Consider the following 25,398-nt stretch of genomic DNA (forward strand, 5'->3'; position numbering starts at 1 on the left):
GCTTATTGACCTAGGAGAGATAATATATCACTGAGTTATGAGGGCTTTGTGTGTTCAAGATACAGCAAAGGCTGCCTAGGAGATATATTCTTACTGTATTTATTTTTCTTCTTTTATGGCTACAGCATTGTGCTCTGAGTAATACAGTTGTTCACAGCTGAATAATTTTGTATTTTTTACAGAAATTTTAGATGTTCTCAAAGATAACTTGCGATTGGGGTTGGGGTTTTTTTCTATTCTATTTTTTAAAAGGTTAAGCAGTTTTATGGATGGTATATAAACTACATTTGTCAAACTCATCCTTACTTAATATTTCATGGTAGCTCTTCAGAGGTACTAAGTAAGGAATAAGCACAGTGCTTGTTTTGCTATAATGCTGTTAATTTCCTTAGACTATTTTGTAAAAACTGTGCCTTAGAAAGAGCCAGTTAGGCTTTTTTAGGACATCACTGGCAAACTCTAAGTTATGTATTATTAAATACAACCATCTATAAAGCCTTCTGCCTGATATCTTTACTCTAAAAATGTAAATGTGCAAAAGGAAACCATTATGATTTCTAACCTTGTAACTGCTTTTATTGATTAATTTCAAATTCATACCCTAAAGATTCCAAACTGTATCTATGGCATATTCAGAAAGCTGCTGATCATACTGGTTTTGGTCTTGTAAGACATAAACATTTGGAGTAATCCTGTCTCTGTAGGTGAATGTTTTGGAGGGATAAAGTAGGACAGAAGTCAGTTTTATATTGTATTTGTAAGTGGGTATCTAAGCCCATAGTAAATAATGTAACCGTTTAGTCTAAGCTTTATCTAATTCCTGCAAATGAGAACTTTCTAAATGTGTTGTCATTTGATACAGTGTGTGAGCAATCCTGGTGTGCAGCTCAGAGACAAAGCCATAAAGAAGAATTTAACTGCAAGTGCAGGTTTTTTACTGCAGTGATGGGTTGGCCATTTAGGGAAGTGTCTGAACTCTGGCAATCTGCTCGTGTTTGCTCAGGATAGGTATGGAAACTACATAATTCACACTCTCTGACCCACCTTCTGGCAGCTGCTTCCTGCTTCCTGAATCTGTGATAAAATGTGCTGAAGGTATCTCTTTTCTTTTTTCCTTGTGCTTCAAGAAATTCTCTAGTGGCTGAACCTGGAACTTGAATAGCCTTTTAATGTTTCTTCAGTCCTTTAACCTGATATTACAGGACAATTGCAAGGAATAGTAAAATGAGTGTCTCTCTTTTATTTATGGAAATAGATACTATCAGGAATTTTAGATACCATAACCAGACATGTATTTTTTATATAAAGGTTAAATGTTCTAATTGCTATTCTACTAAAATGTAGTCAGAGTTTGCCCTGAATTATTGAATTAATAAGTGATGAAGTATAAAGTCCATTAAGTACTACCATAGTCATGAATCCTATTGTCTTGAGACAAAAGAGGAAAGTCAAATCTGTGAAAAATTGCTTCAGTTTCAGAAAACTAAAATGAGAAAAGGCAAGATGCTATTTAAAGCCTTGAAGTTTTGTGTGTTTTATTAGGGTAGATAAAACTGCAAACATGCACCTTTGTAGAGCTGAGAGTATGTATTTACAGCATCTATGACATTACAGTTAGGAAGGCATGCTTTATGCTTGTAGTGGCTTTCCATCATTAATAATACCATGAGGCTTTTTGTTTTCATCCCTGAGAAAGTGTTTCCTAGACAAAGTCAGAAAAACTGAAGTAGAAGGGGAAGCTCTATATAAAACACAAAAAATTTATTCTGCCAATAAAAAAAGACAAAGCAAAACAGGAGAAAGCCAATTGAAGGCAGAATGGAGAAAGAATTAAAATGAAGTTGCTGTGAGAGTTGCATTGGGTATCTGTATCTAATCTTGCCTTTTCTTTTTTGCCAGGTCTTTATACCCATTTGTAAAAATGAAAATACAGAATTCTCTGTTTATAAAAACATCAGTGATAGCCTGAATGCTAAAAACTTATGGGAGCTCAAGGGAAGACAAGGAAAATTCATGGAAGAGAAATTCAGTGAAGTTTAGAAAATAGATAGTTATGACATATGACTTAGGAGGACTCTGAGCTAAAAATATTTGGAAGCTATAATGGTATTATACACAGCAGCTCTTGCCTAACCATCTGCTTACCACGGCTGTTGGAGACAAAGTACTGACTGCAGAGACGTGTGGCTTTGCTCTGTGTGAGAAAAGAGGCTTGAAGTTTAATAATGTTGAGCATAATTGATTTGCATTTAAATTTAATGAGGGAGAAGTTTTGAAAGTGAGTAGTCAATTAACATGCACGGGGAATCAAGTGTCTCTGTGCATAGGTGACAGATATGCTCATGTGCTTAGGCAGGAATAAGTATGTCCCTTTTGCTCTGTAAATGTAGTGCAACATCTCAATATCAAGAAAGATCTTTACAAAGTCCCTGATAAAGTATTCAGCTGCTGGGACAGGGTAACAGAATCAGAATAAATTTTTCGCTTCATAGGCAATCTTTCATTTTATACTTGAACAGTGAGCATAGCTTTGAAAGTAAATTGTCTCGTGTAGTTGCAAGGAATCATAAACTGAGTGTTGCAAAACAAAACCCTGAAGAACAATAAATTCAAATCAGAATATCTGGGTATTCCTTGTATCACAAAGTTGAATAAAGGAAGCCAAAAGAAAAGCATGTGTAGGGTAAACTGTAGTTGTATTTCAGCAATGTGTTGACAGGTTAATTGTGGGTTTAGAGTAACGGTGTAAAGTCTTAGAAATGCTTTGAAATGTATTTTAAATCTATCAAATATGTATATTTAGCACGTTAATAAGATACCTGGAGAAGAAACAGCTGATGAGTAGTGGTGCTGTATGAAAAGTTGTACTCTCCCAGCTTAGTCTTTCAAGGGAATAAATTTGTGACTTTGAAAGATCAAGAAAGTGTGAATCAGACTATTCTGAATTTTTACTGTGCAAGGGCTGTAGGAGCTGCAAAACCTATGAGTCAGCCTGCATCTAGGTGAAAAATGAAAGTGGAGCAAGCCAAAGGTACTTTGTCAGTGGTCATAGGAAAAGCAAAACCTGTAGGAAAAGAACTAGCAACTCCCTGCATTCTTACAGGGCAATTATGGTAGCAAGTAATAAAATTTAATACCAAAGTATTCAAATGAAAAAATACTCATACTGAGAAAATAAGAGTAACTAAAAGGCTATTATTTTAAATGTAAATGTAGGCTAGACAGAACTTCCTTTGTATTTCCAGTTGGTGCTGTAAGCATAGGCCAGACAGAACACAGAAAGTGTGGGAAATAAAAAGCAGCATATTGTTTATCAGTGAATGTGCTGGCCTATGAAGATCTTCTGAGCACAGCAAGAGAGGAAAGCAGAGTGGCAATCAAGTAAAACAAAATTACATGTGATGTGGTCATAGTTCTATTTGAATTATATTAGACTAGAAAAGTAAATTGGGCTACCAAGGTACTGCTAAATCAAGGAAATTGTGCTAACTATCCTATCTGGAAGTAGTTGGATATGAACAGTAGCAGCTAGAAAAAGGTAGTGTACTAGTTGAACTGGGAGCAGTCTTACAATAAAGTCAGTACTTTTTAAAATAAAGGCCTCTCTTAGCAGTAGATGTGCTGTGATTAAAAGGGTGGGTATGTGATATTGTTCATATTGCATCTTGGTTTGTTTCCTGTGCCTGAAGACAGGACAGCAGCAAAACAGAAAGCAGCTGCTCCCTGCCCCTTTAAGAGCTTTTAAAAACCACAGCTCCTAATGCACTTAAAACACCTTCAGTACTTGCCAGTGGAAACTCCCAAGCCAAGCAGACTGAAATATGCATAACACTCTTCTTACTCAGAAAACACAAATACAGCCTGAGCATGCAGTGAGAACATCAGGCTACAGAGTGTATTGAAACCTCTCTGCTTAACCAGCTCAGTGTCAGTCACAAAGCAGAATTTAGACAGCATCTAAGAATAAACATTTTCAGGTGCTGATATCTGCAGTTTTGTCAGGATACCCAAGCATTGGGAGAAAATTTCTGTCTGTTTTCAAGTACTTGTGGGGAGGAAGGCACATTCTTGGTGTAGATGATGCTGACATGCAGCTCACAGAGCAGGAACGTGCTCGGAGCTACTTTGAAAGGCTGCAATGCAAAGCTGTCACGGATGGCTAAATATGGCTGTAGCAGTTGTGCTGTGTATTAGACCAAACTGCAGCATGAGGCAATGAAAATAAACATCCTCTGTGGAAGGCAGGAGGAGGGATGGGTCTTTTTACTGCAGATCACTGTTTTGAGAACTGCCATAATATTGAGGTTCTAGCGTAGAGTACAGTGCTGAAACATGTCAACAGCTGTAGCACCTCAGACAATTTCTTTGGAAAACAGATGTTTCTGTGGCTGTTCACCAGAGAAATTATTTGGTGTAATACAGTATTATTAATATGTCACAGTCAGTTGTAATAGAGCCACATGAGCACTTAAAAGAGCTGGGGCACTTAAAAATAGCTGCCAATCGAAAAGTGACATAAGGCAAGTCATTTACAATTGGACACAATGATCTTAAGGGTCTTTTCCAGCCTAAATGATTCTGTGATTCTATGATAGCAGGCTACTACTGTGTTTAAATTCAAGTTTAAAGCATATTTGGCTTCTAAGCCTGTCCATTACTTTCCCTAGCCCCTTGCATGTGAGAACTCATCTGTGTGCTGGTGGTGGCTGGTGCTGTGATTGTATACACAGGATCAGCTGGTGTGCCAAGGGATGCCTGTAATTCTGGAAGCATGAAAATGCACTGGGTGAGAAGACACAGCATGGCCACAGCACAGCTGTGACAAGCTGCAGGTTTTTTTTGCTTCATTGTTTTGGGGATAGTTCTGCATGCCCTCACTGCCCCCAGTCTGTCCAGAATATATTTTCAGCATTTGGAGTGTGATTTAGATCAACTGTTTAGATGTCCCTCTATTTGTTTACTGTTGTCACTAAGTAATATTTGAATCCTTAGGCCAGCTTAGCAACTCCTCTAAATTTAGGTGAGAGTAAACATCTCAGAGCTGTGGAGAGCTTGCAGCTTTCACAAAAATTGTAGCCCCCTTTTTAAGGGGGATTTGAGCCCAATAGCCACCTGCTATACATGGTTTGCAAGCAGTCTAGTCAGTGCATATATGGGTTGGAATTTGTCTCACCATCCTTAAGGTTTGGAGATGGCCAGAGGGAGGAACATGACATTTTTCAGGACATTGGAGGTGTGGTGTGGGGTATGTGGCAGAATGGTGCCACGTTTAGGACTCCAAAGCCAGCCCATTGCTGATCTGCTTCTAGAATAGTGTGTATTCCTCTAGATAGGGGAAAAAGCCTAGACTGAGGTCATTGTCAGATGGAAAATAAGTGGTTAAAACAGTTTTCATGAATGTAGACAGCTGGAAAAACAGCCTTCTCACTTTTTGCTTCTCTGTGAAGTGAGGGCATATTTTAAATTTTGAAGAAAAAATTAGAACAAAACCACTTTAATTCTAAAACAACATTGAAAATGTTTTACAGGAACTGTTGCCTCACATGTCCCTTTTCCAAACTCTGGGTGTATGTTTGCCTTTATATAATGCAGGAGCTCTTCAGAGCACAGCCCACACAGGGCACCTGATTGTGTGTGTGGTGCTGCTCTGAGTTGGGCATCAGCCTTGTGAGGTCATGGAGCTGATGCTGTAATTTTGCATATAAAAAGCTGTATTAATTGTTGCATTTCAGATGCATGCCCTTGACTGAAAATCATCTGGGATAAAAATATGTTGTAGACAGTATTTCATAGAATATGCACTTTACAGTTTACTTCATAAGGTAGCATGTTCATAGTCACTGCTCCAAAAGTAAATCAGACAGAATAGTCATTTCCAGTGTAATATTGTACAAAAATGAGCAAATGGTTTATCCTGGCTTTTAAGAAAAAAATATAGGAGCATTGATTTTCTCCCATCAGGTTGCTTTTCATCTGTAAACTGCTAGCAGGGTTATTAAGTACTTGATGAACTCCAAAAATTGCAGCCTACCCATGGGAAAAAGCAATGTCTTTTTGTGCTAGATTTTCTGTATATTGTAATAATAACTTCTTCAGGGAATAAATAATAGTTTTCCTATTTATGTAAAACTGTGTTCTTTGCTTAAAAGATTAAATCTTACTGGAGTTTTCTCCTAGAGTAACAGTTTGATAAATGGTTGCTGTAATTAAGTTAGTGTAATTAATTTTATAATGAGCTTTCCAAGAAGCTGTGTGATTTAATGTATCTCAGAGATGTAAGTCACGTGTTTTGGTAATCCTGCACAGGAGATACTCTTTGGATAACAGGACAGCTAATTAGCAATTGAATGGTTTCACATGAAAAAGCCATATTATAATTTAGAGTGGGACTTTCACTTAGGTTGATAAAGTGGATTGGGTGGGTGTGGTGATAAGGATATAGATAATAATTGAGGCTAAGCATATTTTTTTTAAACTGAGACATGGAAGTTATTATAACTTAAATAATATAGCATAAATAGCTGCTGCTTCAGTTTTTACATAGTCTGATTTCAGTTTTTTTCATAAGTTAATTCTATCAGACAGTAGTGACTTTATAGTTGTGTTCTTTCTGTCTTCTAGCAGTTCCTCAGGATTTCCTTGTGTCTCTTTCTCCAGCCAGCATCCACTCCTTTTGCCAGTGTAGCTGCTCTCCTTACCTGTGCATTCACATTTAGCACTGCCCTCAGCCTGCCTTCGTCACAGCTCTGCCAGGATTTCTGTTCTCAGGCAAACTTCTCTATGCCAAATCCCAATTTCTTACTCCAAAATATGGAGGAAGAAAACCTTCTTGAGGAAACAGTCAGATGTATCTTAAGCAGCAAGAAGGGTTTAAAATAATTTTCATATTTGTTCACAGAAATGAGTAATTATTTTGACTGAAAATTCAGGAGAGAGACAGCAGGGTGGGAATATCAGTCTGAGACAGATGCTTCAATGTATAATTTCAGTACAAACTCTAATTTGGCCAGGATACAAGAAACTGAAAGCAGTTAAAGTGTTTCAGGCTTTAAAGAGAAGAAATTTGAAAAGCAACCACTGTTGCTTTTCTAGAGTTCTGCTGTAAAGTCACACTTGTATAATTCATATTTAGGTTTATGTGAAGTAATTTTGCAATCCTGTCCTGGAATGTCTGGCTGGAAGAGGGGTGATGCTATACCACACCCACCCTCCCAGTAAGTTTCCTCGCATAGGTAGCCCAGAAGAGTGAGGAATAGCAGAGCTGTCAGCAGTTGTGCATTGCTGGTCATTGCCATGCAACTTTCTGGTTCAGCCTTTTTTTGTGGTTTTAGAGAAAGAGTGAGACTGTGTTAGGAGGAGGCTGAGCTTTTGTTTGTTTTCATACATCCCATTATTTAACTACCAATTCATTTTCACTGCCCATTATGGGTTTTTTTCTTCCAGAAAGAAGTAGAAATAGATTTCCACAAGAAGATTCTTTCTAAAGAGTTTTTTTCCTCTTATGTAAGAATAGGTTTGTCTAGCCTAGTGAACCCATCTGTTTAAGGAAGAAAAATAGCATATTGAATTATCCATTCTGGTTCTTTGCAGTTTCAGTTTTGAGTAAAACTTTTCCCTTGCTAGTTTGCTAGCTTTTAAAACCAGTTGACTTATTTTTCCCTATGATTCTACCTTTTTCTTTTACTTTCTTTTTTTTATTTTACTAGCCTTTTATATATAAAATTAATGGAAGTAGTCCCATTCTGAAAGCCTATATTTTGACCATATGCAATATAATCCTACTGTGTCAGAGACAGCTGAAATCTCAGAATAACTCCAGTAACATTTATTAATTTTTATTGCCTTTAGGCTTTTGTTATAGCTTTCAGCTGTTTATTGTTACATATTATTTCAAGTAAGATCTTCATAATGTCTTTTTGTGGAGGTTATTTCTGTCATTTGAAAGTACTGCTTGTTTTGATTCATGTAGAATCAGAAGAATAAAATGCTGTTTCCAGAAAACTGATTTCTTGCTAATGTAGTTCTGTGAAACTTGGTGTGTGTGGGAAGAGATGCTGGCATACTCTAGATGTGATAGACTGCTGAATATGATTTGTTAAATGTAATTCATCCCTAATTTAGTAATACTACTTTGTTAGGAAGTAATGTATTTTTTATGTGGAGATAATCCAAAATCTCGATAATCTGGTGTCTGTGCAGATACTCATCTTTTCAGAGGTGCTAATTTTTTTGTCTTGGGCAAATACTTCTGTAAGAGACTAGATTCTGTTTGCATAAATAGCTGCTGCTTTCAGTTTTTGAAGATGTACTGTTGTAAGTAACATTCCATTGCTCTGCAGAGAATTTAAGAACTGCTATTTCATACCACAGAGATCCACCAGTTTATTACTTTGGGTAATTATATATGTGTGTCACATTTGCTCTTGTAAATGGTGACTTTGCCAATAGCAGATACTGTCTCTGAAGTAATTTGAGGTTTACTGAGGTATGGTACTAGAGAGTGCTCCTGCTATCAGATATCCACAAATGCCATATCTGACCACTAGGAGAAATTTGAATTTCTATCACTGCAGTATTATCACTGAGCATATTGATTGTCAGATGAGACTCAGAAGAAAGATAACACATTATTTCTCTTCAATATGAAAATGATTCATTATACTCTAGATCAGATGAACACACTATTCTGTTTCCTAGGGTTGAATTGTTGTGGAAGACTTTAGATATTGCCCATTTTCCTCAAGTGGTGACATCAAGAGACTTCATCATTGGAGACTTCTCTTGATAGTCTGTTCTCCCCCATCCCCAGTACACTTTTAAAAAAAATTTGTTTAATGTTGTATGTAATATTAATTTATCCATCCTAAGTTCCATATATATAATTCTACCACAGTTATAGCAGAGAGCAAATCTCTTGGTTTGCTGGTTTCAGGTCTGGTATACCCAGTATGTTCAGGTATTGACTGGTTCTTTTCACTGCCTCTTTTCTGCCTTAGGGCCACATGGAACATACTTGTAACTGCATCCATGTTTCTGAGTTCCTTTAAACAGTTTGGCTTGCACTTGACTCTCAGATAGACAGTACTGGCATAATCCAGAAGAAAAGTTGGTTATTCTGTCTGTTTGGGAAGGGTTTTCCTTATTCTGCTGTCTTTAACTGTTGTTTTTCATCTCCATGTAAATTTGTTTCTTTGTTGCTAGAAGTTTTCATGCACACAGTTCAGCATTCAGTAGCTTTGCTAAATAGGCTTGTGGCTAAGTAAAATAAAAATTATAGCAAAATGTGAATATGGTTATATGTATTGGTAGAGTCTGCCTAAAGCTGAGTAAGTTTAAGGGTTCTTAAGTGCAAAAAATGCATACCCAGATGTGCATCCTATATTGTCATCAAATGCTTGATTGTATGCAAGATGTGCAGACAATTTTTGCAAGCAATTGAGCTTCAGTCTCACTCTGAAGATTGTCCATGCTGATTAATGTGTGACCATTTCCTGGATGGTTTCAGCAGCAGCATTTGCTTATTGGTTCTTAGGTCCTTCCCCACAAGAGACAAATTCTGTCTGCAATACACTCTATTTAACCTGTAACTTCTTAATTTTTAGTGGGCTCTGCAGACCAGAGTGTGTTGTTTCTTAGCTGATTATCCCTCTTCAAACTTCTAGTCTTTTTTGCAGTGTTTCAATATTCTTTCTTAAATGTTGATGTGGTTCCCTGAAGAAAGTCTTTTAGAACCAAAAGCTTATTTAGTTTCCCTTGCTCTCTTTATTCCAGCTCATAAATAGCTGCTGAAATGAGTGGTGTCCAAAATATTAAATTACTCTTCCATTGAATTTCTCTGCCACAGAAGATGTGGTTGTTCTAAGTGAAAAATGTCATTGTAATTGGTTATGCAATGTAAAGGAATAATAGTTAATTTTCAAGACAGTTTTTCCAAGAAAGCTTCAGTGAAAAATTATATAATTGTTCACTTGTTAGGCTCTTGTGAATGTTGTTTTCTACGTTTTAAGCATAATTAAGGTGCTGTCATTCACTGTATGCTGATTTAAGTTTCCTGGTTTTGTAAATCGTTATTCCTTCCTTCATCCCTGCAAACTGCTACCAGACAAAAAATTCTGACTAAGTAAAACTTTTTTTACCCACCTTGGTTTCTTCTCTGAAGATATTTATGCAGTCTTTTTGCTGTGTCTAAAATGCTTCAGCTGTCCCCAAAGGCAAATGGACACAGCAGGGGTTGTGTCTTTCCTACTGTGAGCTTGTTTTGGGCAAAAGAAAATCAGGAGAGACGAGGTGTACAAATCTGACAAAATACTGACATTGCTATTCCAGCCATTCCTGAAACAACTTAGTCATAGGTTCTTTACTTAGGACTGGTAAAGTAATTAAAAATGATGAGATTTGGCCACCTTCTGATTGGCTCACTGTTAATATTTTGTTAAAATGTTTTCTTTGAATATTTTTTGTTTAAATATATTTTGTATTTTTACCAAAGTTACTGGGCTAGTATTTTTATTGGGTATGTTGGGTTTTTGCAAAAATTGGTCAAACTTTGTCATGCTTTTAGTGTCTCCAGATGCATCACTTAAAGATATCTTTAGGAAAGGCAATAATATGGATTAAGAGTACCATGCATTTTCAAGTGATTGTCTTTGCCTTCTTCTTCCACTCTTTGTTTGTCTTATTATAATGATAGTTCTCTGCTGTTTGCTAAATTGAGAAATCCCACTGAATAAATGAAACCTGATTTGATTTAGTAATCTACATAATAGAATTTGTGGCACTTCATGTAGCATCACTGAAGAAACATCTTCTGTTACTGAACTTCACTGCAATTAGACATAATTAATCTCTTCTCCCCTTATGCCGCTCAGTTTGTATTTTGAATTGCAACTTAATGGTGAATTAATTTTCTGTTCTTACCAGTACAAAATCCTAACTAGGTTGAAAGTAAAGACAATTTTCAGTAATCTAAATATAAAAACTGTGTAGAATGAAGAATATGGAGGAATATCTTGTCAGCGTGTGGTTTAGATCATGAAGATTTGAATTGTCAAGATGAAAAAAAGGTCACTTGTATGAAGTCAATAGAATATGAAGAAAGCTTCAATAACCACTATTCTGTAGTGAATTATGGTGCCTTCACAGTACTAGATGTTCTTAAATTAAATGTGATTGCTGGTGTCTTTTTTCAAGTAGTAACTTGGTCTTTGGCACGGATGCCCAGATTGGATGCTATTGAAAGCATTGTGTAACATTTGGATCTGTAGAAGTATTTTGTCTTTCAATATCCAAAATATTTCACTTCCACTACAAAGGAGGTGCTATACATTGTTTTCCTTGGATGAATAACAGGTTTAATGTGAACTCTAGAAAGCATTTTAGTCCCTTTGGTCGATGAAGGTTATTCAGGGATTTGGAGCCAATGTAAGTTTAGAGGTCTGCTCAGTTAATTAAAATTAAACAGCAGAGTTTTTCACTGTGTATCTAATTATAAGATACAGCACATTTCATAATTCATTAGTTGTAGTAATACCTGTCACAACTTGTTTTCTTACGTCTCTTCAAATACCTTCTGAAATTTGAACACTAACACGACTCCTGTGAATTCATTTGCTTGCACATCTAGTGTGATACAGTGAGTCACCAAGAAACTACTAAGGAAAGCATTTTACATTTGAAACCTAAATTAACATTTCACATACTTAATTACTTCATAGCATATTAATCTTTCGTTCAGTAGGACACTTTTAAAATTGATACTTTCTTCTCTAAAAAGCTGTTACACTTTATATGTCCTGTTGCATTCTTCTTCTTTTCCAGTGTGGTAATTTAAATGTTTTATTGATATCTTTGTCTTTTTCTCAACAGTTTTCAAAATCTGGTTAATGTGATGGCATAAACTAGTAAAGCATTTGGATTACATGATGGATATCAGCAATGGTGATTGATGTTATTTGAGTGGTACAGTAAGAGTCTGCTGTATGAAATGCCAGAAGTTTACATTTCTTCTAGTTTTGCAATGGTAAGTCTTTTTATATTTTTACTAAGGAAATAATAACTTTCTTTCTTGTCACGTAAAAGGTGTATTTCTTGAGAAAGTATCATATCAGCAAATTAGTAAAGATTTCTTTCTTTCATATGATTTCTAAAGTCTCTTGTGTTCAGAAGTAATTACTAACCAAAGTATACATTTGAATTTGGTCAAAGTTATTTTATTGGTACTAATTTGAAATGTCAGTTACTCACCCCTAATGTGTGCTAGCTTTAATTAGAACAACCTAGGGGAAATGGAATCTGTAAATAATGTTTGGGTTCAACCCCAAATGGGATCACTCTCCAGATGGTATTTGCACGCAAAGAGGGAGAATATGCAGGCAAGTCTACCCATGTGGAAAATAGGTGTAAAAACCATGATGGAAAACACGTAGTGTTTTGCTCTCTTCAGTCAGCTGCTGATGTTTGACCATTTGCTGCTTGACATATTATTTGTATTTTCTCTTAAGGCAGAGTGTGTTGGAGGGCTCACACTTATTTACTTTTAAGTGGACAGAATGAAAGTTAGTGCTGCAGCATCTCTTTACATACATTTTCAGGAATACAAACAGTGCACCTTTCCAGGCATTCATCTGAGGCTGCAGGAGTAGCTACTAAGCAGGAGGGTTGTAGCAGCACAAATAAATCACAGTTTTGAGAACATTTGAAATTTTCACTTTATAATTGTCTTTTTCTTTGTTGCACAAAATGATGTGCTGTCATACCAATTGTTTATGAGCTATACCATATATACACAAAATTAATGTGCTTTCCTCTACAGTTTTGTCCAAAACTACACCAAGCAATGCTGTTAGGGTACATTGCTTTCCTTAAGAAATACTGCTTGCATTGTGAATTTCTAAACACACAATACAGTAACTACTGGTAATTGTTAAACAGAATTGTATTGGATGAGAGTGTTCTTGTCTTGTCCCATTCCCTTTTCTGTTCTAGGACCATCTGACACTTAAATACTGGATTTGGGAGAATTTATGAATTTATGTTCTTGTTTTCCCCTTCTTCACTGAAAATGAAAAATGCCTCTTGAAACAATTTTCTCCATTTGTTATTTTCAGCATTTCTAAGTTATGTGTAAAAGGTTTGATTCCATATTTAAAATTTGTAGTCTTCACATCATATGACAGTTGAAAGGATTTGTATAATCTGGAATTTGGGTCGATGAAAAAGGGAAGATGTACCATTATGCACAAATGTGAGATGAATCTATTCATTAGCAAGGCTATTATGACAGATATGTGGCAATGTGGAGTTTGACATACTGAACTTATAAAGATTAAATTAATAGAAGGGTAAGACTGAACAGAGTTCTCCTAAAAATTATTTTGAGATGCTGGGCAGGTCAAGTACTCCTACATTTCACCCTGAAATGTGAAATACAGCCACTCTTAAATGGGATGTTTTAAACTTACCTGTGTGTCTGACTTTAATTAAATCTGATCTGAGTGGTGATCCATCTCACCAGCTGAAACAGCCTTCCAGTACCTCAGATGAGATTCCTGATAGAGTTAGGCTTTTGTTGTCAGAAGTCATAAAGAAGTAGGAGAGGCCCCACCTGAAATAAGGAAAATAAGAAAAAATATTTTTGCTTTAAGGACTGGAACAGGTTGCCCAGAGAAGTTGTGGAATATCTGTACTCAGTGTTTTGCAAGACTCAGCTGGATAATATTCCATGAAACAAAATCTCAATTTACGCCTTATGTTCATTTGAATGGGAGGTTGGATAGAATTGCCTCCCAAAGGCTTTTCCAGCTGGAATGATTTTATGATTCTGATTCAGAAATTTTGTTTTATTTCATTTTTACTAATAACTGTAAGTATTTTTTAGTGGTGTGCTTTATTTTTTTAATTCCTTGCTAAATTAGAATTGTAGTTCTGTTTTGTCATATATGAGAGATTTGTTTTTTCTTTAAGCAACAACTGAGTAAGCAAATGCAATTTTAATCGTTTACTTCTTAGTCTGTGAAACCATGTAACTGGAAACTGTGGGATATTAAAAATGCAGTTTCGTACCTTTAACTAGAACAGAAAAATGTAAATAATAATATCAATACGTTATAATATTTGTACAATACATAAAAATAGTGTATTTTAGTAACTAGTGCCTAACTGGGACATTCCAGCCTTACATAAGGCATAAGTATGAGCAATACTCACACAAGTACTAAAGCCAGAACAACCACAAATACCAAGTCAGCTACTTTGTAGCTGAGATGGAAAAATTTAGTGCACTAAAGCACAGAAAGCACAGAAAGAAGCAGTATGAATACATTGAATTTATATTCAGTTTGACGTTGGTAACATTTGTGACAATACATTCTTCACATTTGCTCTGTCTCTAGGTGTTTTTGAATATTTTTTTGACTGTTTTGTTTACATTTTTTCGAAGGTTTCCCAGTGAGTGGATCACAATGAACATACTTTAGGGACTTGCCATAGTATGGCTGCTTCTCGATCTACTCGTGTTACAAGATCTACAGTGGGTTTAAATGGTTTGGATGAAAATTTTTGTGGTAGAACATTAAGGAACCGCAGTATTGCTCATCCGGAGGAGATCTCAGCCCATCCTCAGATCCGATCCAGGTCACCAAAGAAGAGGCCAGAGTCTGTGCAAACTCACAAGGGCAGCAACGGTGGCAGAACTACTGATTTGAAACAGCAGAGTGCTCGGGAGTCATGGGTGAGCCCTAGAAAGAGAGGGCTGTCCACTTCGGAGAAAGATAATGGTGATAAACAAACTGTGGAAAATAGTGAAAAAAAGCAAGCAGAACCTGTTTCACCAGTTGTGAAAAGAATTAAACGCTGCCTACGTTCAGAGGCACCCAACAGTTCTGAGGAAGACTTGCCCACTAAGGCAGAGAAGGAGCCATTGGAGCATAAAAGCTTGGTGTCGGACAATGATGCAGCCTCCACGGGGACTAAGCGAGCTTGTCGATGTCTTATATTGGATGATTGTGAGAAAAGGGAAGTTAAAAAGGTGAATGTCTGTGCAGAAGGGTTTAATAATTCTGCAGTAGTTGAGGAGGTTGCAGGTTATCAGACTGTCAATGGAGTTGGTGAGAGAGACTCACATTCTCTTAACTGTGATGACTGTCAGGTTGATGGGAGCGCTAAGCAGAACAGTGCTGGTTCCCATACGCCCAAGGACAAAACAGTAGCAGAAAATGGAAACTCATTTGCCCATTCTTCGTTGCTGCTTAATAGCAGCAAAGAGGACAGTGTTGTAGACCATTATGTGCCTTGCACAAACTCTCAAGAACAGGTAAAGTTAGAGGACCACAAACCAATAAATGACTGCTTGCCTGAGGAGCATGCTAATCAGGCATTTGAGCCAGCTACAGCGTCCTTTTCTGAAATCCAGTCATCTTTGTTAAGGGATTCGGAGGAGGAGGTGGATGTTGTAGGAGATAGCAGTGCCTCTAAGGAACCGTGTGCTGAAAACACCAATAGCAACCTGAATACTCACCAAGACAGTGCATCAATCTCAGGTGAACCTGAACCACATTCTTCAGTGCTGAACTGTGTTTCGGCTCAGATGACAAATATGTTGGAACTCCAAGAACACAGATACACGTTGAGAACTTCACCACGAAGGGCTGCCCCTGCCAGAAGTAGCCCTCCCAAAAATAACTCTCCTTGCAGAGAAAACGGACAGGTTGAGGAAAATAATCTTAGTCCTACTGAAAAGAATGTACCTGTAGGTATTAATAATATCAATGGATCTCCCAAAAAGTCTGAAGAAATCAAACAGAATGAAAAAGAGAGAAATAGTAATACAGGGGATCATGGGAGTGATGGACTAAGAAAGCCACTTTCTGAGTCTAGGCTTGTTGCTGGATTTGTACCATCTGCCAAAGAGAGTGCCAACATCCACACTGCAGAGGAGGATGAGGAAGAGCCTGATGTGTATTACTTTGAATCAGATCATGTGGCATTGAAACACAACAAAGAGTATGTGTAACTATGGTAACCATGAATTCTGCTTTTGTTTCTTACAAGAAGTTAATATTATTACAAAAATTATTAAGTATTTAACATAGTTCCACAAAAATTTAAGTGCTTTATAATTTTCATACTCTTCAGTCTTCATTTTTCTTGTTTCTACCTCAAATGAAATTAAACTCTATTTAATATGCAGTATGGTACAGCAATGTGGTTTATACATATTTAGCAATCAGGATTCTTGAGCCAGAACTTGGGTTTTTTGAGTTTCTTTGGGTATTTGTTTCTTTGAAAATGCATCTGCTATTTATTTTCTCTTAAGAACTAGCTAGAAGGAAAAACAAAGGAATTACAACCTTTAATTAGATTTCAGTAATTTATCAGCATATCCAATGGACACTGCAGATAAAGCTTATACAGTTGTCATTCTGCTGTACATAAAAAAGTTAGATACTTTTTTCATGTCATGGGAGACAACTCAGCATTATTGTGTTCAGGAAGAGGAATTCAACAAATGCAGCAACTTTCTCCAGAGTAAATTGTGTCTACATTGCTATTTTTATTAATTACATGTCAATATAGGAATATAATTTTTGTTATTATTGTTCTTATTATGCTCTGAGTCGTTTTGATGTTAATCATCTGAATGTCTGTGAGTAGTACTGTGGTAACTGTGCCCTGTGGTAAATGTGCAAGAGCTTTTTAAACAAAGGGGAGATTCACTGAAGAAAGTTTCCATGGAGAAAACTTGTCTTCAGGTAGTAGATCAGGACCCAGTTTTTTATTTCAGTCTTTGTAATGCTGTTTTGACTCCTGTGTTTTGCTCTTTAGTAGGTGTTCTGTATTTTGTTATGAGTTCTGAAAGGCCAAGTGCAGATGAGCTTCTGTTTGCTTCGTGTGAAGGGTTGAAGCACTGGTAGTAGTTCAGTGTAAATGTTCACAGCACAGTTACTGTGACTGTGGGGCACAAATCACAGGTGATTGTTTAATCCAGTATGACTGGGTTTTTGATGTTAAAGTTGCATTGTTTATATAGTCATATTTTATTTGGTATTGGATATGGATAAATAATTGTAATGAGAAAATTTTGAATTCAAGCATGGGTTAGACAAACTATGATTTCAAAATAATGATCAAATATTTGCAGCTTCAGCCATCAGTCCAAAGTGGGCACTTTCCCAGTAGATTGAAAGAAAATTACAAATGGGGAAAATGGACTGTTGTCTTTTGACTCTCTTAGGATGATTTTGGATCTGTATGAAATATTACTTCATCAGAGATGAAGTACACAGATTCATTAGTAATGTGGTTTGGTGTAGGGAGTCATATTTATTATAAATACTATAAAAATAGCAGAAGTTTTTTATATTCTAAAACACAGATCTGAATTGTCCTTGGAAATTCCAGGTGTGTGCCCTAGTGTTAGCTTTTGAACATACCCAGTTGTGAAGAAATGGTTAGTGGTTGTTCAGATTGGCAGCCTGTCTGTGAGACCTTGTTGGGGAGCTTTTGAAATTGCAAGTAGGCCTTGGTAGCTTGCAACTAACTTGCTGCCTGAATGCAAAATCCCAAAAGTCATTATTGTTTTTATTCTGTATTGTATTTATACTTTCCCAAAGGGAAGCATGCTACTGAGGGGAGAAGGGAGTGTTAGCCTTATCTTTTCTTCATTTAAAAAAAAATTGATAGAACTGGTAAAGTACAGCCATCCTTTTTAGTTGTTTACATTTATAAGAAAATAAGCCTGGTATATTGATGGTTCTGCATGGTAATAGGATCCTTCTAAAGAACTGAAGTCAGTATTTTCACATATGAGTGCAGTTGTCATTTATCCAGAATTTCATGCTTCAAGAGTAAATCAAGTGCACTGCACTATGTCCTCTATCCACAGTTTTTAAAATAGCAAAGTTCATTAGAGGATGCTCTTAATTCATGTGTAACAGTTTTTGAATAGTGTCTTAATTATACCCTTGTTTAATCATTTGGTACTTATTTTGAAAAGTATTAAAGTAAAAAACTAAAAAAGAAAAACCAAACTCTGGCAGTTTATCTGAAATGTATTCCCTGATGGGTCAGATGCAAAAAATTCCAGGGTTCCTTTTAATGCAGGTTCAGCTGGAAGTAAAGGATATTCACTTTGCTTGTGGTAGTTCTGGCTAAGCCAGATGTTCTGGTGTTCTGCATGTCGCATCTTCAGATGGTAAGGTTTTGGTTTTCTGCCCTTCATCACTTTGGGATTATTATGGGTGATATTTTGTCTGATTTATGTTTCTGTTCTCTTTGAAAAGCCAGTTCAGACATGAGCATCTTGGCTAGGTTGAGGAGGCAGATTTCTCCGGGATGGCATTAGTATAATTCTTCAGATGTTCCATGGCAAAAAAAAATATATTCCTCTGTGTCATAGATAGTACTTTATATGGCTGTAAATTTATACTATTTCTTGTTACATTACATAGCTTGGTGACATATGTATTCATACAGTTGGTTTTCACTCTGCACGAAATTATTGTGCCATCGAGAAAATATTAATATACTGATATATTTAAGAGCTATTGATAAGACTTGCTATAAGAAAAAACCCCTTAAATGTAAACTGTTGTATTTCTGTATGTATTTTGATGCTTTTTGAATATTAATATGTTTAAGCAATATTCATATATTAATGTTTCTGGGAAAACTGGATGATATAATAGGAAAAATAACTATCACAGATTATGAAATACTATTTCTCAGAGAGAAGGCTGAAATGATGGATGTTCCCACAACTTCTTTATTAAAATAGATCTGTTCTACAAAGAGATGAGATCTCTAAGCAGAAATTTTATCACAACATAGACATTTTTGTAGATAACAGACTGATCTGGATGTTGTATAGTTGTGAAGTGTTGTTAATGTTGTCTGTTGCTACACACATAATTGGAATTTTTGTGTATTGTAACTGCTCTCAGAAAAGTATGGCTTAGTGTATATTTGAGAATTTTGCTTCTATGTTCTAGCTCAGAAATGTTTGCCTTTTCTCCTGAGATACTTTCATCAAGACTGAACTTCCTGATGTAAAACTTTCTACACTACTGAATTTTATAAGCTGTGCTTATTATTTTGCATATGTCTTTCCTCAGGCATTTCTCATATCTCTTTGCTGTATCTTTTTATGCTGTAATTCTATCTCACACTGCAGCATCTTACTTTAATTTTCTGTCTGCTGCAGCATTTTATTCCCAGTACTTTCTGCCTTTGCCCAGTGTTTCATTTAGTGCCCTTTTTTGGTTTTTTGGTTTTGTTTTTTTTTCTTCTTCTGTTTCCTTTGGAGATTTGTAATGTTTGGCAGGTATTAGCTTGCACAAAGGCACAATCTGTGTTTGACTTTTAGTCCTGGGTTCTAGATGAAATTGTGATTGAGGAATTGAGGTGTCACAAGCATATAATGCATTATAGAATGCATTTCTGTGACTCTATAAACTGCACTTGGTCTTACAGAATCCACCTAGACGTGGAGCCAGATCACTGAAAAAGAAGCCTTAGGCATGAGCAGTTCCCTGCAGACATTTAATTCTAAGAGTTAGGACCTTGTTCAGTAGATAGGTATTTTAATGTATCTTTATTACTTGATAATATTTAAAATTACAACAGCTGCACTGGCATTTAAAGTGAAGACTGATCAAATGAGGATTTTAATACATCTCTTAAAACCCAGTCTTGTAGATTCTTACCTACAATGGGTTGTACTGTTGCAGGGATCTTGGAAATACAGGCAACTGTGCAGGATCATGCAATAATCAGATTTACATATACTTAACAATTGATGATAATACTGTTTATGTCTTTGGATCCACCTTAAATATTATATGAATGTGAGAAAGAAAAACCTTTTTAGCATTTCCTGTGGCATAGGTTCTATATTTTACTCAGTCACAAACTTTCTGCCTACAGAATCAAATTAAAACAGTTCTGTATAAAAGTTCATCTGACTGCACTTGAATTGGTAGAATAGGACTTGGTGCACCTTGCCATACCAGTATATTGTAATCACAGAATCATATTTTTTTAATTACATAAGCTATTCAGTAAAAGCTAGAGCTCTTACTTTGCAAGGGGTGATGCCTTGGGCATGTGCTGCATCAGCTTTTTGCTGCCTAGGAATGGGCACACTCTGGGAGCCATTAAATATCAGGTACATTTGTCACATTCATTTTTCTGCCCTGAACAGAGGCATCTTGCTGGCAGCCACAGCATCATCCCAGTGAACAGCCCTGGCAAACACAGTGCAGTCCTCACTTTAAATAGTGCATCCTGTGGAAAGTAAAGCTTGATTTCTTTTGGATTTTATGTCCTTTACCCCTTGAACTCCTTCCTTATTTGTCTCCTTTTTCTGCCTGCATCTGTGTAGGCACACCAAGAGTCCTCTGTTGCAGCAATCCACTCCTGGAAGAGAGTGTGAGCTCTCCAGTGCAGAGATGGTTCCTTGTTGGCTGCCTTGGTGTGGTACCTCTGGATCTGTGGGGTGATGGATTGATGGGGGAATGTGACAAGTAACAGCTGAATTCTGCTTGCCTGTCTCTTTTAGTGACAGTAGTTATGGCCTCACCTCCTTTCCAAGCTGCCTGGTTTTGGAGAATGCACAGGAATTCAGTTTGTCTTTCCTATTTCTTTGGTCAACATGGACAAAAAATCATGGAGGGGGGAAAATATGTAAATATAAAGAAATTCCAACCACAAGCAACAAGAAACCCATTATTCCAATACAAGAAAATGTAAAAAAATTCTTCTTCTGCTTGTTCATTTGGAAGTGCTTAACATTTCTAAGAATGCTCATTAGTAAATTTATCTAAACTGGAAAATTAAGGATCAAGAAATAATAAAAATGGTTTTGAGGTGTAGGAAATACCACTTGGAAACAAATAACAAATGCCATAGGAATCACAGTCCTGATTTTTAAAAAAAGAGCAAGAAAGAAAGCCAAGGAAAGATGGGGCAGTAATGTATTGACCCTACACAGCTGTGTGGAGAGTGAGGCTCTGCCTGTGGTTTTGGCTGCTCACACAAGGACACTTAGAAGCAGAAGCAGTAAATTGTGGTTATGCCAGTTATGTCAGTGTAAAGTTGTGTGGTGGAACAGGGAATAAATTAATGCTACCATAATTGCCTACTTGGTAGGGATCACTAAAATATTATTAGGCATAATGATGCCATCAAGAAGACAAGAACAAAGTGACTGCCATTTGCTTTGAGAATGGATTGTCTTTATTAGTCGGTTTTAACTAACCCAGCCTGGAATTGCTTCATGACTAATTTTAAGTTCTTGTTCTGGTCTTTCGTGAAGTTTTAACAGCATTTCCAGCATGAACTGCAAAACTGACCAGCAGTATCTTTTAAAAATAAATTGCACAAGAAATGCATATTGTACTAGCTGTTTTCAGTTAGCAGGGAGTCCTGATCAATCCAGTTGTTCCTTTGGTACAACAATTCATGCATTTGAGACTTAAAAAGCTCCTTCTTTTTGGTTTCCTTAAAACTTTGTTCTTGGTAGGAATAGCCAACTGATTTTTCATTTTTTGTTATTGCACATCTTTATTTTGCTTTGGATAGCTCAAAGTAAAAACGTTGCTGCTGTTTTGTATAGCAATCTTTGAAAGTTTCATGCTTCCTAAGCCAAGGACCAGCTGTGTTAGTCCATGGTTTATTACAGTGAGTACTAATAGCACTACATATTTTATTAATTTTCTTCCTTATTTCTAACTTTTTTTGCACTTGTTTCACCAAAAAATATCGATGACTAATGCTTTGTATTGCTATTAGAAATTCAGCCACTCATGATTGTAGATCATATTCTTGTAATTTATTTCTAATATTCAGATATCACTGTAACAGATACTTCAGGGGAATTTGTTAATTTGTTCCTATAGCAAGAACGTGAGTAATTGAGTGTATGTGTGTCTTGTTTGGGTGACAACCTGCAGAAACTAATTTAGAGTGAGTTGAAGGAGTTCAATAATCAGTGTTGTCAGCTTTCTCTGCTTGTTTTACCAGAAGAGTTCTGTGCAGTTGGGTCATTTTCAAGGGAACATGGATCACTCTTACTTTGTCTCTGGAATAAAGCTCCTTCTGATTGTTTGCTTTCCCCAGCATCTTTCTAGAGAGGAATATCCAAGTGGGCATGCTGGAGGAATCTGATATTTTCCCTCAGTAAAGGAACTGAGACCATTCTCATTAAAGATGATGAGAGGGAAGGAGAAAAAGTTTGGAGTGTGCTGTCAGTCTGTCTTCGTGCCATTTGTGAAGAAAACAATTTCTGTCATTATCTCATGTCAGTTCAAGCCTGGAAAATAGAGGAATGACAGGGACCTGTATCTTCTTTCCTACTGAATGTCACTGTCCTGCAGGCAGATGGTTTAGAGTGCTGTCAATATCAAACAGCTGTATTAAACTGTGTTAACTGGGAGAGGACTGATGGGTGCTGTTTTGTTGACAAGACTAAAACAAGTTGTGTTTTTTTAGAGGCACAGAGACCTAAATTGCTACTAAAATTTTTGAAAGTTGCTGGAAATGTGAGTATTTGATAAGGGTGCTTTTGTGCAGCTAAAATGAAATCCTGTTAAGTGTGTTGGACAGCTCTTGATGAGAATGAGGCCTCTAGAAATATATGAGTGTGTACTCTTTATGGGGAAGAGTTAGAAATTTCACAAAGAAGGGGACATCACAAGTTGATGACCAATAAAATACTTTTCAGGCGGTTGAAACACAAAATCTGAAGCTGTTGAAAGAAAGGTAAAATTTGAGTGGAAAATGGGTTTTTTTGCATCCAGGTAAATTACTGCAGTACAATTTACTTTTTTGCCTTATGATCTGTTGGGTTTTAACAAATGTCCTTTAAAATGTGCTTTTTGGGTTAATTCTGTTTTGTTTTAAATAGGTGTGAGGCTGACATTCAGAAATAGTGCTTTGTGTTCTGTTCTTGGCTCAGTAGACTTGAAGAAGCCATATAATATGTACTTTAGTTGTTTAATGTATAACACAGAGATGCAGTTTAATTATTTACTTACCTTTGAACTACTTTAAGATGTCTGAAGTGTGAATATTAAATATGCATGGTGAAAGTGCAGTAAATGACAGTATGTGTAAAGAAGTTAAGCTAGAGTAGAAAGCAGTTTAATAAGGAGTTGCAGAAAAGCCTGTAAGTAGATTAGCTTGGCCATAGTGTCTAAGCATTAGGTAGGTAAAAATCCACCATGTGCTGCTTCCTCCAGGCATGGGTGCTTTTACAAGCCCTGACAGGGGTTGATATATGTATGCTCTTACTGATTATACCCTTAAACTCTTCTGTTTCTGAAGGGAGATCAAAGAAGGGCCATTCTGCATCAGTCTCTTGTGCTTTCTAATTGCTGTTGTGCTCTATACGTCCAGCATTGAATCCCAGACTCTTCCAGAGTGCAGTTAGAGATTTTTTAAAATCTTAGTTACGCGTCAGAATAATTTGCAAGAAACCCCGCAGTGTCAAAATTACTGTATTGTAATTACTGTGTTGTGACACTGGCAAAGATTTCAGGCCAGGCTTAGGAGCTGGGAGCATTTTCTGTTATTTCTGAGCTCAAACAAAATAAGCCCAAATGAAAAACCATACTTCTTTGAAATGACAGGGTTGTGTTTGATCTGATTCACAGGTTTCTCCAGGGAGCCAGTTTCTTTAACTACAGCTCCTTGGGTGACTTGGAAATTCTAAGTGCAATAATGTTTCCTTCTTCCTACATAATTTACAGTCTTTACATTTTTAATATGCAATACTTTCTCTTGGTATCTAATGAAGGATGCCAGAATTTTTTTAAACTTGCTGTTAGTAGACTAGAGTAATAAATGACCTGGGTTGAGCAGGTTGTAATCTGTACTTTGCTGGAGTGCCAGCAGATGGCAATGAAACAAAGACTTGCTCAAATCCTCCTGGTGACTAACAACCAGTTTTGTGTCAGAGCTCTTGGAAATACAAAATAACAAGGATTTTATATATATGTATATATTAGCTGTGTTTTATTACATGTACACCCTCATGTAAAACAGTTCCTACCTGCACAGGAACTACTGACTACTTCTAAATTACAGTACTCATTTTAAGTGTCATAGCCCCCCAGAATTGATGGTACTGTACATTTTAACATACTGTGAACTATATAACTGGAGAAGTGCAGTTAGTTTTGGGAGTGGAAATTGATGACCACCAGCTACACAGCATTTTAGAAGTCAAGAGGATAAATAACTTCTTTTTAATTAGGCATCAAAGTACATATATTTGCAAGGTATTGAGTGATATAAGGCAAGTGTAGCTGCCAAAGTACTTTCAACTGACTTTGGATATTGATTTAGAGTTGTTTGTTTTTTTATTGGTGTGAACATTATCGACAGCCGCTTTATTTTCCCCACTAATTTGATTTAGCTACCTAAAAGATAAAATCTTTGTTTTGTACTATCAGTTGCTCACATCACTCATTCAGCTGAGGATGGTCTTCTCTTCAAGGGAGAGGAAACCTGCAGAAAGCATGGAGAGACTGTAACTGACAGACTCTTACTGTAGAAATGAAATTATTTCTTTCAAAATCTGAATTTTGTGGCCCCTTTTATAGGTCAGTGCCAAGTTATTTAGTATAGAAAAAAAGAGTTAGCTTAAGAAACATGCAATTGTTAAGGCAGATTGATTCCATATTCATATAGTGTTTTCTAAAGGTTGCTGTTAGGTCCTGACACAGAGAAACTAAAATCTGTGATTCTGATGGGAAATGTAAATGCTATTAGAAGAATGGAGGGGAGAGGCATTTTGAAAGTAGATCTCAGCAAACTGGATCAGAATGGAAGTAGGTCTCACTAAGGCAATAGCTGTGCTGTTCTCAAGCTTTGTCACAGGCAAGAGAGGAGGCTGCTGTCTCCCTAATCACTGTTAGAACAAGATTCATGGAAATTAATTGTGTAAGAACTAATTGCTTACGGCATGACTTCCAGAAATCTGGCTCTGCTCTGTGATAATGACTTCATGGAGCAGTCCAAAAGAGTGGAACACTTGTCACTGCAAAAGAAAAACTGAATCAGCAGGAATTTCTGCTGATCACTGTCAATCTGTAAGAAGCGGCTTTCCTTTTTGAAATATCAGTCCCTCAAACCCTATGTTAATCAAGGTTTTTCAGCAGAGATTCTGAAGCTGTTTTGTGCTGTGGGGAATGATTCAAGTGTTCATCCAGAAGCTTCCTGGCAATTAGCATGATGTAAGAACTTGCAAGAGTGTTTCCATACTGGGATTGTGGAAACAGAATCACATTCTCTGGAGTGAAAGTTTTCCTGCAAAGAAAACTGCTTTGGGTTCTGTATGTGCTAACAAGTTAGTATTTAGCACTGAGGAAAGTGTAACTTCAGTCAGAGGAAGGGACCTGT

The 25,398-nt window shown here is 36.6% G+C and overlaps 1 protein-coding gene across 5 annotated transcripts in view; it reads left to right on the plus strand.

Moving 5' to 3' along the window:
* ZZZ3 (zinc finger ZZ-type containing 3) overlaps nucleotides 1-25,398 on the plus strand; it is a 55,201-nt gene that overhangs the window by 11,582 nt on the left and 18,221 nt on the right. For 4 of the 5 annotated variants that reach the window (XM_058809071.1, XM_058809074.1, XM_058809072.1 and 1 more), the window contains exons 2-3: nucleotides 11,866-12,019; nucleotides 14,438-15,999. In XM_058809071.1, the coding sequence (XP_058665054.1) occupies nucleotides 14,489-15,999 (1,511 nt within the window). In that variant the 5' untranslated portion in view covers nucleotides 11,866-12,019; nucleotides 14,438-14,488. The remainder of the gene's footprint in view (nucleotides 1-11,865; nucleotides 12,020-14,437; nucleotides 16,000-25,398) is intronic. The other variant, XM_058809075.1, reaches the window with a different exon arrangement.

This window comes from Ammospiza caudacuta, chromosome 7 (genome assembly GCF_027887145.1).
Source record: "Ammospiza caudacuta isolate bAmmCau1 chromosome 7, bAmmCau1.pri, whole genome shotgun sequence".
NCBI classification, from domain to species: Eukaryota; Metazoa; Chordata; class Aves; order Passeriformes; family Passerellidae; genus Ammospiza; species Ammospiza caudacuta.